Below are 13,001 nucleotides of genomic sequence, written 5' to 3'. Positions count from 1 at the left end.
CCATAAATGCCCTTCCCGGATAGTGAAACAGGAGCAAACACCCATACATAAACACTGAGTCGAACTAGAACCCAGATGCAGATGGAGAGGACAAGACCAGGCTGCAGAAACACATAGAGACAGCTGACCTGAACAAGGAGGAGCTTACGGGCCCCCAGCATGGGACTGACTCAGGCCCCCCTGAATATGGGTCTCAGCCAGAAGGACTGAGCAGTCTAAGGGACCTCAGACAGTGGAGCCAGGATGTATATTCCCTGGTGCACAAAAGGACCCTGCAAACACATCCCCCATGGAGGGATAACTGCTTTAACCTAGAGGCAGGAGAGAAGCCCTAGTCCCTACTTCACATGACCTGTCAGATCTACATGACCCCAACTGGATGGCATTCCCCTACATATGGAATTGGGGTGGGGGGATGGGAGGGGAGGGTGGTTAGGGTGCATGTGAGAGGGCAGAGAGGGTAAAAGGGAGGGAGGGAGGGGAACTGGGATCGACATGTAAAATAATAAATTTATAAAAAAGACAAGGTATAAATAAATAAATAAATAAAATACACATGACTATATTTAGTCTTTCAAAATAAAAATTATGACTTCCTTCTTTAAATACAGGGAAAAAAGCAATCTCCTAATTCCCCTTCAGAGCAAAAAATATAAATAATATGGAAGGCATAATAAAATGAAAACTATTCTCCTATCCTGGATTTTTAGTTTATCTCCCCAAAGGTAACTAATTTTAAACTGATATACTCCTTCTGAGAGCTTCCCTTTAGTCTTCTGTATATCTCTGCCTTAGATGTTCTACCTATCAGCTAACTTCTATTACACAAAGCAACCATAAGACATACATTTAACCTTCTTCCTACTTTCCTTCTCCTCCGCTTCTTCTTTTTGTTCTTTTTTGAGACATAATTTCATGGCGTAGCCCTGAAACTCACTATGAGACCAGGCTGGTTTTGAACTCACAAAGATCTGCTTGCTTCTGCCTTTGGAATGCTGAGATTAAAGGCATGCACCATGATACCCCATGTCTATTGTCTCCCTATTTACACCTTGGTTATCTTTCTCCGCCAGCACATCCCATCTAACAAGGACCTTTTAATAGCTGCATGGCCATATATAGGGAGGTTTCTCTCCCTCAGTACTAAGAATGTTCTGGGGCATGGCAGACAAGCCCTTGTTGAGATGTTTGCCCTGTGTGTTGTAGGGTGGTTAGCATCATGTCTTCCCTCCAGGGGCTATATTAGGGACTAGCAATGAAGTGGCTTCGGGGAATATCTGGAGAATCAGGGAACAGAGAAGCCTTAACTTGCAACCTAGCCTTTTATTCTGCTATTGTTTTTGCATCAGCATTACCTTTTTTTTCAAAGTTATTATATGAAAATTCCATTCTCATTACTAAATCCGAGCTACTTTGGAGGCTGAGACAAGAAGGTTATTTGAGTCCAGGGGTTTGAGACCCATATGGGCAACATGGAAAGATTCTGTCTCAAAAAATAAAAAAAGAAAAAAGAAAACTCCCGTAAAGTCTCCCAAACAGAGCAACAACATAGATCAACATATCTTGTAGGCTGTCTCATATAGTTTCACTCTGTAGGCCCAACTCATAACCAGAGGGATTATAGGGTGAGGTTGAGAAATGCACTGACCTGCTTCCTTCATCATCATTTCCTCCTCAGTCAATGTCTGGAGAGGTGCAAGGGCCAGTGCATTATTTGCCATACTGAGTACAGCTTCTGGCTGCGAGGACTTTAGAACACGAGGAGGATCTTTCCAAGAAGACAAGCACATTGGGAAGTTTCTTCGTAGCTTTAGGAACAGCCCCGGTTGAAGAACAGATATACACGTAGAAGGAGGCAATGTGAACATTAGTTTCTTTGGGAATGGTTTTATCATGCATTCTTAAGATTTACTTAATGTGTATGTGTGTTTATGTCTGTGTGAGTTTATTTATACCACATCTGTGCCAGTGCCAGTGGAAGAGGGCATTGGGCCCATGGAACTGGAGATTTAGATGGTTGTGAGCCACATGGCATAGGTGCTGGGAACCAAACCTGGGTCCTCTGCAAGAACAGTAAGCACTGTTAACTGCTGAGGCGTCGCTTCAGTCACTTATGCTTAGATCCCATATCCATAGTCCAAAATAAGAGACCTTAATTTAGCATATTGTAAAATTCACTGTCTTTTAAACACAAAGTATTTGAATATTGTATGATATCTCCTTTATCCAGCAATGAGCTACTTTAAATAAACTCTTTTTTAATTCTGTGCATGTGTGTGGTCTGCGTGTAGGTATGCGTACACGAGGGCCAGTGCTCACAAAGGCCAGAGGTGTCGATTCTCGGAGTTACACTTATAAGCAGTTGTGAACCAGCTGATGTGAGTGCTGGGAATTGAATTTGAGTCCTCTGAAAAAGCAAAGGAGCTCTCTCCCTCCCCTCCCTCCCTCCCTCCCTCTCCCCAAGGCCCCTATGTATAGCCCCAGCTGTCCTGAAACACTCTATGCAGATCAGACTGGTATCAAAACTCACAGAGATTCCCCCTGCCTCTGCCTCCTGTGATTAGGTGTGTCACTACACCTGGCTTCCAGTACTGGTTCTTAACACTGAGACATCTCTCTGGATTTAGATAAACTTTTAACCATCACGGAAACAAGTTTCTAGACATTTCTCATTTCCCTAACTTCTTGGATAGTACAATACTGTTGTCTATGACTAAGCACAGTCAAGATGGGGAGACAATGCAGTACAAGGGATAAGGAAACAGGCGGAGTCCAAAGGAACTAGGTTAAATCCTAACACTGGACATGTAATAGATCATGTAATCGATTTTGGGGGGTATGGTGGTTTGAATAAGACTCATGTATTTGAATGCTTAGTCACCAGAGAGTGGAACTGATTGGAAGGATTAGGAGGTGTGGCTTTGTTGGAGTAAGTGTGGCCTTGAGAGAGGAAGTGTGCCACTGGGGGTGGGCACTGAGGTTTCAAAAACCCATGTCAGACCCAGGTTCACTCTCTCTGCTTGTGAATCAGGATGTAATCAGGTACATCTCCGGCATCATGCCTGCCTGCCTGCCTGCCTGCCCATGTGCGTGCCTGCCTATCTGCCTGCTACCATGTTCCCTGCAATGACAACAATGGACTAAGCCTCTGAAACTATAAGCAACCCCTCCCTCCATTAAGTGCTTTCTTTTATAAAACTTGTCCTGGTCTTCACAACAATGGAACAGTGACTAAGACAGAAGTCCAAGTGATTTTTATTTTTAATGTCATAGTTTAAACTCTTACAAACTTAGTTCCTATACCTGTAAAATGCAGATAAATTCATGGAGTCTTGTGAGGATTAATAAAACAATCCATGTAAAACGTTTATCACAGTATTTAGTAGTGTGGTGGCAGTGCTATTAGAAATAGTAGTAAGAATGCAAACTGTTAACTGCCATGCTTGCTGTAGTAGTTTGTATGTAATTGGCCTCCATAATCTCATAGGGAGTGGCATTATTAGGAGGTGTGGCTTTGTAGGGGGGGTATGGCCTTGTTAGAGGAAGTATGTCACTGTGGGGGTGGGCTTTAAGGATTCCTATGCTCAGATATTGCCCAGTGTCTCAGACAACTTCCTGTTGCTGGCAAGATACAGGACTCTCAGCTATGTTTCCAATTATGCATCTGCCTACATGTCACCATGCTCCCCGCCATGATGATAATGGACTGGACCTCTGAAACTATGAGCAAGCCACCCCAATTAAATGTTTTTTTAAGAGTTGCCATGGTCATGGTATCTATTCCCAGCAATAAAAACCCTAACTAAGACACTTGCCATCTTTGGGCTTCTCCGTTGGATTGGTTCAACCCCTTAACAAATGTAGTGACACATGTTCCCTCAGTGTTTTGTTCATACATTGACTACCTCAGGAAGAAAAGACAAAGAACCACTGTGTTTGAAACCACCATCAGTTTTTGCTACAAGTCACTGAATCTTTGCAATTGTATGCTGAAGTACAAACATATTCTGCTTTGGATTCTCCTGAGCAACAGAACCATTGGCTGGAGAAGAAAAATATATGCTGCCTTTTTTTTTCTAGTTTATTTATTTATTTATTCATTTGTTTGTTCTGTTTTGTTTTCAGAATCAGATGATAGAGTTAAGGGGAAAGTTGCCCAAATAATCCCCTTTGTCATTAAAATCATAACTGAGACAAGAGCTTTAGACTAGGAAGAAGGAAGTGGGGGACACATTATTTTCCTCTTGATGACATAGACAAGAAAAAGTACAGGAAATGAGAAGGGCGAATGGGCTCCAGGTGGGATGGAATGCTGCTAATAGCCGAAGGGAGGCAACTGGTAGCAGCTGGCTCAAGGAATGAAGAAAGGATGGGGAGAAGTGGAAATATGGAAGTGGAAGAGAAATAAATACAGGGGCAATTTTGCTCAGTGCTGGTGATGGAGTCTCAGATTGTGCCCGCGATATATAGTACAAAGAATGAAAGAATAAGCCAACTCCCTCCATAAACTGCCCGTGCAGCTTGCCTATCCATTTCAGAACCTGCAATACATTCCTCATTGCTAGGAGAGGTTATTTACTTCACTAAGCCCGCTACAGAATTCTTTCTGTCTCTTAGTCAATATATCACCTTTGTACCTAAGTTGATCTTTAAAAGAAAGCCCACTGCTGAGAAACTTAAGAAGCCAGTGGGTCTTACGATAATACCTATTTTTTCCTGCTGACACAATTGTGAGCCTCTTAGTCTCAGTATTGCCACTGACCAAGCACATGCCAGTTTGACCCATAACATTTACTGCAGATTCAGAGGAGATAACAGAGGCAAATGAACTTTTAAAAAGTTCAAAATGGTATACATCATAGGGTAGGTCATTGAAGATGCGTATCATAAAATACAAAGACTAAATACTGTGAGTGGAATCCATTTCTAGCCAAAGCACCAAGAGAGATCATGTAAGCCTCTTGGTAGTAGATAATAAAGGAAAGGAAATTTGTCCTCCTCTTGCCTTTAATTGTTCAACCAGGACTTCATTGTTGATTTCTCTAAGGCCTTTGCATTGACCACAGTCATTGCAATTTTGGTATCCACTCCATCAAAATGATTTTCCACAGCTATGACCCATTGTACCACATCACATTTTCTTTCTTTCTTTCTTTCTTTCTTTTTCTTTTTTTTGGACAGAGCAGCTATTGTTTCTTGAATGGAATAATGGTTATTTATGCCTTGCCAAATCTTTTTTCTTAGCTCCAGTCTAATCTGTTTGTACTCAGCTGATCAGAGAGTTTTGATGTTCAATGGCTAGAACAATCAAGTCCATGAACTTCAGTAGGGTTGGAGAATAACATCTCTATTTCATTAACCTCTATCAAAAATACAGCATTTAAAACTTATGAGTGTGGGCAACGTATTTTGGTAGTGCTAGTAATAAATGTGACTCTGCCAAAAGAAATCATAGCCATTTTCACATCACACCAATTTAGTGACAATATCTTGAAATATATTTTTGTTCATCACTATGGCAAAATTACAGTGGCTATTAGAAGGATTGCCAGGCTGTATTTAAGAAGCACACACTGCTCAATCACATTAAGACATTTTATAACTGTATCATTATAATTGATTTCCTTTATAATACTGTATCTTTTATTTTATGCATGTTAAACATTTTGAGGAAAGGTCTATAAACTTTTACTACAGTGCCACATATGCTGCACTCAAGGTGCTGAAAAGCTAAAAATGCTTGACTGTAGAATGTTCTGGCAAATCTGTTATTATTCTTGTTAAATTTATCCATTGTGTTACTTAGGGGCCCCTTTCCACTATGCTTTAGCATAATGAAGTGTTGTATTAAATATTCCTAAAGTGCTTCCTAGCCAGCTGCATTTACAGCCCAGGAAAGGCAAAGAACACATTGCAGAAGTCATGTTGACCTGCAAAGACTTAGTCAGACTTGCAAAAGAAGAAATTTCAATACACACAGTTGCGTTTTGCTTTAAATCCCTACAGCCATGATTTTTGTTTTTGTTTTTCTGTTTTGTTTGGTTTTGTTTTCCCTGCAAGCCTGGCTCCTATTTCTCTGAGACAGATTCAGAAGTGCTTCTGAGAAGCACTTGCTACCGAGAGTATCTGCCTTTCCTGGATGCAAGGTGGCCTTGTTATCTTCCTGAAACTGTTCTTCAGTCTCCCTTCCTAGGTAAGGGTCATGAGATCAGGAGAGACTGGAGGAAGAACTAGATTTGCCAATAGGTTTAAACATCTGGTTTAGCACCATATTTTATCAGAAAAGCTGGGGACAGATTCTGAGGCTGTGGACAGATAGAGAGACCTTAAGAGACGGCAGCACTGAGTGGCATCTCAGAGCAGATGCACAATAACATTCTGTGGAAATGGGATTCACTGGATATAAGAAGAGGTCATGACCAGAATGTCACTTGAGTTGGCCTCTAGGCGGAAATCTCCTAAGTTCCTGGTAGACATTGGGTAAAAAGAATATTTTGTGAGATAGACCCAATATATAAGGACAGTTGTCCAGTAGTGCAGAACAAGGGTCAAGGGTGAAAAGGGAAATAGCTTTCCTGGGTCTGAGGAGAAAGGGCTTCCCTTCTTTGTCCTTCCCTCAGGAAGATGGTGCTATAACAGTCTCAAGTTTAGTGTGAAGTTCTTCCTCCAGTCTCTCCTGATCTCATGACCCTCATTATCTAGCTGAGATCCCACATGGACCTTTGCAAACACTTATTTCACAACACTGGAAACATTGTTCTGCTGTTTTTGAAACAATCTTTTTATGTTGCTGAAAATGTATCTGTCCCTTTCCTAGATCAAGGGCAACTTTCCCTTCTCTACAAAGCTTTGTCTGGAATGCCTCACTACCCCTCACCCAGTTTCCTTAGGTGAGCACATTCCAAATGCAAGTATTAAAACTTATTAAAATGTGCATGTATTGAAACCTAATGGCCACATGCTGATATTAAGATGTGGGGTCCCTTAGAGGTGATGAGGCCAAAAGGCTTCCCTCTTGTGAATGGAATCAAATCCATTTGCATTTGTTACTTTCCTCATCATTGTTACCTAATAACTGTAAGAAGCAATAGGAAAGATTTGTTTTGTGTTGGCCCACTGTTTGAAGATACCCTCCATGACAGCTGCAAAGAGGTGCTAGTGGGAGCGGCTGGTGGCTATGGTGACAGAAGCACAAAACTTTGCTTACATTTTGATGGATCAGGAAGCAGAGATGAGATAGTAAGCAGGCAAGGCTCCGCGTTTCAAGGCCACTCCCAGAGATCTACTTCTTCCAACTGGTCTCCAGCCTCTAAAGGATCTACTTCTCAAAACAGCAGCAGCAGCTGGAGACCACGTTACTCAAACACATAAGCCTGGGGTGCATTTTATATCTAAGCCATACTACTCTCCTCCTCCACTTCTTCTTCTTTTTTTATTAAAGAGAACCTGCTTTTTTTATTATTATTTTCTTATTTTACTTATCGATCCCAGTTCCCTCTCCCTCCCTCCCATGCCCCCTGACCCCTTTCCCATCCCATCCCCCCCTCTCCCCACTGCACAGGGAGGATGATGCCTTCCAGGAGGGATCATCAAAATCTGTCAAGTCATTTGGTAGGGACTAGGCCCTCCCTCCTGCCTCTAGGTTAAGGGAGTATTCTTCCATGGAGAATGTGCTCCCAAAGTCCTTTTGTGCGCCAGGGATACATCCTGGTTCCACTGTCAGAAGTCCCTTAGACTGCCCAGGCCTTCTAATTGAGACCCATGTTCAGGGGGTCTAAGTCAGTCCAATGCTGGATTCCCAGCTATCAGTCTGGGGGTCCATGAGCTCCCCCTTGTTCAGGTCAGCTGTCTCTGTGGGTTTCTGTAACCTGGTCTTGCCCCCATTTTCTTATCACTTCTCCCTCTCTGCATCCAGATTCCAGGAGTTTGCTAAGCCATACTACCCTTAATAAAGGCTTTAAACAGTATTCCACTCACTTCCCTTCTGTGTCAGCCAGTCATGAGAGGACACTCAGCAAGGAAGCCTACATGAGGAAATCTAATATGTTGGTGTGCTGCTTTTGGACTAACTAATCTCTATAAATTGCCCAACTCTCTGGTTCTCTGTTACACCATTGTAAACAGACTAAGATGCCATATTTATAGTAAGACATAACAATTCTACTTTAGCCATAGTTATAAATACACACATATAAAGGATACAGTGAAATTGGCAAAAGTAAAAAATTAAAAAGCTAATTAAATCTTAATTTAAGGAATGGCTACATTTTTGTGGTACATTGATTCAATACAATATTTCATAGCCATGAAGGCAAACCAGGGGAACCTATATAAATCAACATAGATCAAACTTAAAAATACTGAGGAAAAATACTGTTTGCAAAACTATGAGTTCAGCAAGACAGCATTTATGTACACTTTAAAGCACAGCTGTGCTACATGTTTACAGACATGGACTGGAAGTATACATATCAGCTCTTGAGTTACTACTATCTATGAGGATAGGATGGAAATATGGGTGGTTGTTTTTCTTTAAATTCAGTAGCTGACCTATAAGCAACTTCTGTCTATTTTTTTCAACAATTTTTTTTAATACAATCCCAGGTCCCTCTCCCTCCCCTCTTCTTCCCCCCTTCCCCACTCATCCACTCCTCAGAGAGAGTGAGGCCTCCCAGCTGGCAGTCAACAAAGTCTGTCACATCACATTGAGGCAGGACCAAGACCCTCCCTCCTGTATCCAGGCTGAGCAAGGTATCCCTCCATAGTGTATGGGCTCCAAAAAGCCAGCAGTTGCTACTCTGCAGCTACCAACAGCTGCTCTGCTGCACTGGCCATAGCCAGGCAGGAATTCTGTTCCCTCAGCTCCATGATGCCTATAAAGGGAACTTTATCTAGATCTCTATCCCTCTATAGAAGTCAGGATTCAAAGGTTAAGGTGAAATCCTGCTCTCTCAGAGAAGTTGAATAGCAAGTAGTTAATTTACTGTCTTAGCTCGAGGGTGTCCCTCTTCTCCGTCTCCACTTACAAACCCTGGCTACACATGGTTCCTCCCGACCACTTTCTGCTAGCTAGTTGCTGACTCAGTCTCCTGACCTCAGGTTCATTTTATTTAATCAAACAAATGTAACACATCTTTGCATCATTAAATAAATACTCCACAGCATAAACAAATGTAGTACATCTTAAATTAATATTCCACAACAGTGTTTTATTAAACGTTGTTTCTTTGAAAATAAATCTTAGCAAAAGTGGGTTTTCTGACAGTTATATTAGGTTCTATTCTTTTATTAAGAATATTCAACTTATTCTCTAGAATTGCATTTATTTTTATTTATGTGTAGATGTGCAAGCCTATATTAGTATATTTGCACCATGTGCTTGCAGCATCCGATGTCAGCCAGAAGAGGGAATCAGAGCCCTTGAAATTACAGGGGGCTGGGTCAAGGGACCTGAACCCTGGTCTTCTGCAAGGGCAATGATTGCTCTTTACTACTGAGCCATCTCTCCAGAACCTGTTGAAAGTTCTTAAAGTACATATAAAATGCTAGATATAAGTTTTAGATAACATGTTCAACATAACATTGAAGGACCATCATTTCTTGGATTTTATAAAGTTATAAATTAAACTAAATATACTGGCTTACTCTGAAAACATATACCAAGAACTGACTTCCTTGCTCTATCTGGCTCCTTTCCTGTGAAGGTCAAGAGCAATGACTTTCCCGAAGGATGCCTTATCTGATTAAGATAAGTTCCTCTAGAAAGAAGGTGATGCCCTCAACACCCCCAAGTGTGGTGATAGTATGTTTATGATCTAATAAAGCTTGCCTGAAGATCAATCAGGCAAAGCTAGCCACAGACATACAGGCCAGGCAGCAGTAGTACATACCTTTAATCCTAGCACTCAGGAGACAGAGGCAGGTGGATCTCTGTGAGTTCAAGGCCACTCTGGGCTATGTAAGAGTGAGTCAGTCTACAAGAGAAACAGATCACACCTCTGATTCCAGCACTAGGGAGGTGGAGACAGTAGTGATATGGCTGGGCAGACAGAGAAATATAAGGCCAGAGGAGACTCAATGCAGTCTAGGCAATCTGAGGAGATGCAATCAGAGGACACAGTTGCCCCTTTGACCTGAGCATTGGTAGAGGTGAGAACTCTCTAGTGCCTGGCAGCTTTGCTTCTCTGGTCTTCAGCTTGAACCCCAATATCTGTCTCTGGACTTTTATTATTTGTGCTACAGCTGTCAGCCTCCTCCTGATGTCAGGCAAACTTGTCACTTTTAATAGGTGAACCATTTGGTTCTGTTCAGCCCCAGCTCTCCTTCTGTGCCCTTGGACAACAAGCTTCCTGTCATGAGAGTATTTCTACGGAATGGGGCTGACAGCTGCCATTGGTTAACCATGAGAACTGGCCTTTAAAGAGCCAATCAGAGCACCCAGCGCATGATGCCCACCAAATGCAACAGTCAGAGACATCCAAGGTAGATGACATCATCCAAAATAACCAAAGGTCAGCACGAGGGTCCCCAAAGAATCATAGGATTTACTTGGAAACAGCAGAAAATGGCTGAGGGAGCCCGTAGGCCATAGTAAAATACAGGAGTCTTAAAAAAGGTTGAAGCAAGTTTACAGAAACAAAAGTTAAGAGGTTTGCATCAGGACTTCTGAGACAGTCACAATGATAAATACCAAGGAGTCCACTGGTTTGAGGATAAGCAGGCAGTGGCCCTCGGATATCTTGGCACAGGAACTTGGTGCATGAGTTTTCGGTGGCCTCCATGTAGGCATGTCACTCCAGCAGTCTTTTGTGATATTAGATAACTGTGTGTAAAAACTAGTTTTTATAGGAAAGACACAAGGAATTCCAGACTTAAGCTTTTTGATTTTTATGTGTATGTTCAGCAGTATTGTCATACAGCCCCAAGACCAATCTGTTTTTCCATGTTTTATGCCTTAGTTCCTCCTTCATACTTGTGCTTTAGAGCACAAGTAAAATATGGGTTGATCCAAACACGGGCCTTACAATACAAAAGTCAGATCTAATGAATGGGTAGCATATACTTCATATATATAGTAGCTGGACAAAGGAGTAACTTATATTCTTGATTGGACGAATATTATGTTACTCAGAATAACATGTAATTAAAATTGAGTTGTTCATTTCTGAAATTTTTCATTTAATATTTTCAGACCATAGTTAACTAAAATTATGAAAAGTAAAACCATGAAATCCTGGTTGGGAAAGCTATTATATAAGCCTTTAAATTTATCAACTAAACCAGTCACTTATTTGCTATTAATACAAAAAAAATCTCACTACTATCAATATGTCCTTTTAATTTTGATCCTTAGGGTTAGCCCCTGAATCTAAAGGGTAGAAGAAAAATATTTTACATATCTTTTACAATAGAATACTATTCAGCACCAAACTTACCCTGTTACTACATGACTCCATTTCTCCAACACTGTTGAAATAAAATTATACAGCTAGAAAAGAGATTAGTTATTGACAGGAATTAAGGACGGGGTGTGGGGGTGTGGGGTGTGGAGAAACTGTACAGTGAAATTATAATAGGGCAACAAAGACCTTTGTGTTGCTTGGAATTATCTTCAGCTTGACTGTTTGTAAACACAAATAAGATATGATGAAACTACACAGAGCTACACATATATACTCAAGCAAACCGATTATCTGAAACATATTAGTGGATTATATTAATGTCAATTTCCTGAATGTGATATTGTACTGTAGTTAGTGAAGTAATGTGGAGACAAACTGGATAAAAAGTATGTGGAACTCTCTATTTCTTTTTAAAATTGTGTGTGCGCGCGCACGTGTGTGCACGCGCATGGGCAGGCGCCTGCTGAGGCCAGAAGAGGGCATAGAATCCCTTGGAGTTGGAGTTGCAGACGGTTGTAAACTGCTGGGAACCAAACCCAGAAGAGTAGTGCATACTCTTAACCACTGAGCCATCTCTCTGGACCCATCACTATTTTTCCTTCTGCTTTCCCTTCCTCTTCTATCTCTTCTTCGTCATTGTCAGTGTCTCTATGTTGGCTGTCTTGGAATTCGCTATGTAGACCAGGCTGGCCTCAAACTCAGAGATCTGCCTGCCTCTCAAGTTCTATCATTAAAGACATGTAAAGCCATGCCTGGCTATATTTCTTCTTAAAATGGCAGGGAGAGCTACATTTCACTAAAAACAAAATTTAGAAGTTGTCATACTTTCAAAGGAAATTTAAAAAAAAATTATGGCTTTAACAATTCCAGGAAATCAATGGCAAAAATTTAAGATTGTATCCATGTCAAATAATTTGTGCCTGTTACATGAACACATTTAAGAAGTATTCTAGTATGAAGTAGAAGTAGAGGGTGCTATAGTTTATATGTTAAAGGCTTTATCACCAGCATAGTGTTATTGGAAGATGGTATAACCTTTAGAAGGTAGGAGCTGTGGGTCCCCAGCCTCTTCCTGTCTTTCTTCCTCTTTCTAGTATGACATTAATCCATCATGCACTCTTTTCTATTGCCACCTGGCACTCCCTTAAGGCACCTAAAAGAAACAAGTCTGTCTGCTTATAGTCCTCTAAAACTGTGAGCCTAACTAAAACTCCCTTTAAAAAATAAGTTGATTATCCCATCATTTGCTACAGTGACAAGAATATTAATCCTTCAGGCTAATATTTTCATGTAACAAATATAAGTTTAAAGGCCAAATATAATGCAGTTACGCTCAATGCTGACTATTTCCAAATGAGAACAATTGATTTTCATGGATTTTTATGCTACTTGAGAGATAAGGATCAACACAGCACATAAATATAGATAAGACATAAAGGATGGCTCTGTCAGGTCATTAGAACAGAGATGGAAGTCAGGCTGTGGTGGCGCACACCTTTAATCCCAGCCATCAGAAGACAGAGGCAGGTGGATTTCTATGAGTTTGAGGCCAGCCTGGTCTACAAAGTGAGTTCCAGGACAGCCAGGTGGCACAGCCAT

At 41.2% G+C, this 13,001-nt stretch overlaps 1 protein-coding gene across 1 annotated transcript in view; it reads right to left on the bottom strand.

Annotated features, from left to right (window-relative positions):
- Acadsb (acyl-CoA dehydrogenase short/branched chain) overlaps positions 1-13,001 on the bottom strand; it is a 43,581-nt gene that overhangs the window by 24,342 nt on the left and 6,238 nt on the right. Inside the window, exon 2 of the mRNA XM_051193178.1 lies at positions 1,649-1,808. Coding sequence (XP_051049135.1) covers positions 1,649-1,808 — 160 coding nt within the window. The remainder of the gene's footprint in view (positions 1-1,648; positions 1,809-13,001) is intronic.

This window comes from Phodopus roborovskii, unplaced genomic scaffold (genome assembly GCF_943737965.1).
Source record: "Phodopus roborovskii unplaced genomic scaffold, PHOROB, whole genome shotgun sequence".
Lineage (NCBI taxonomy): Eukaryota > Metazoa > Chordata > Mammalia > Rodentia > Cricetidae > Phodopus > Phodopus roborovskii.
The sequence above is the reverse complement of the archived record's forward strand: the minus strand, read 5'-3'. Positions and strand labels throughout refer to the sequence as shown.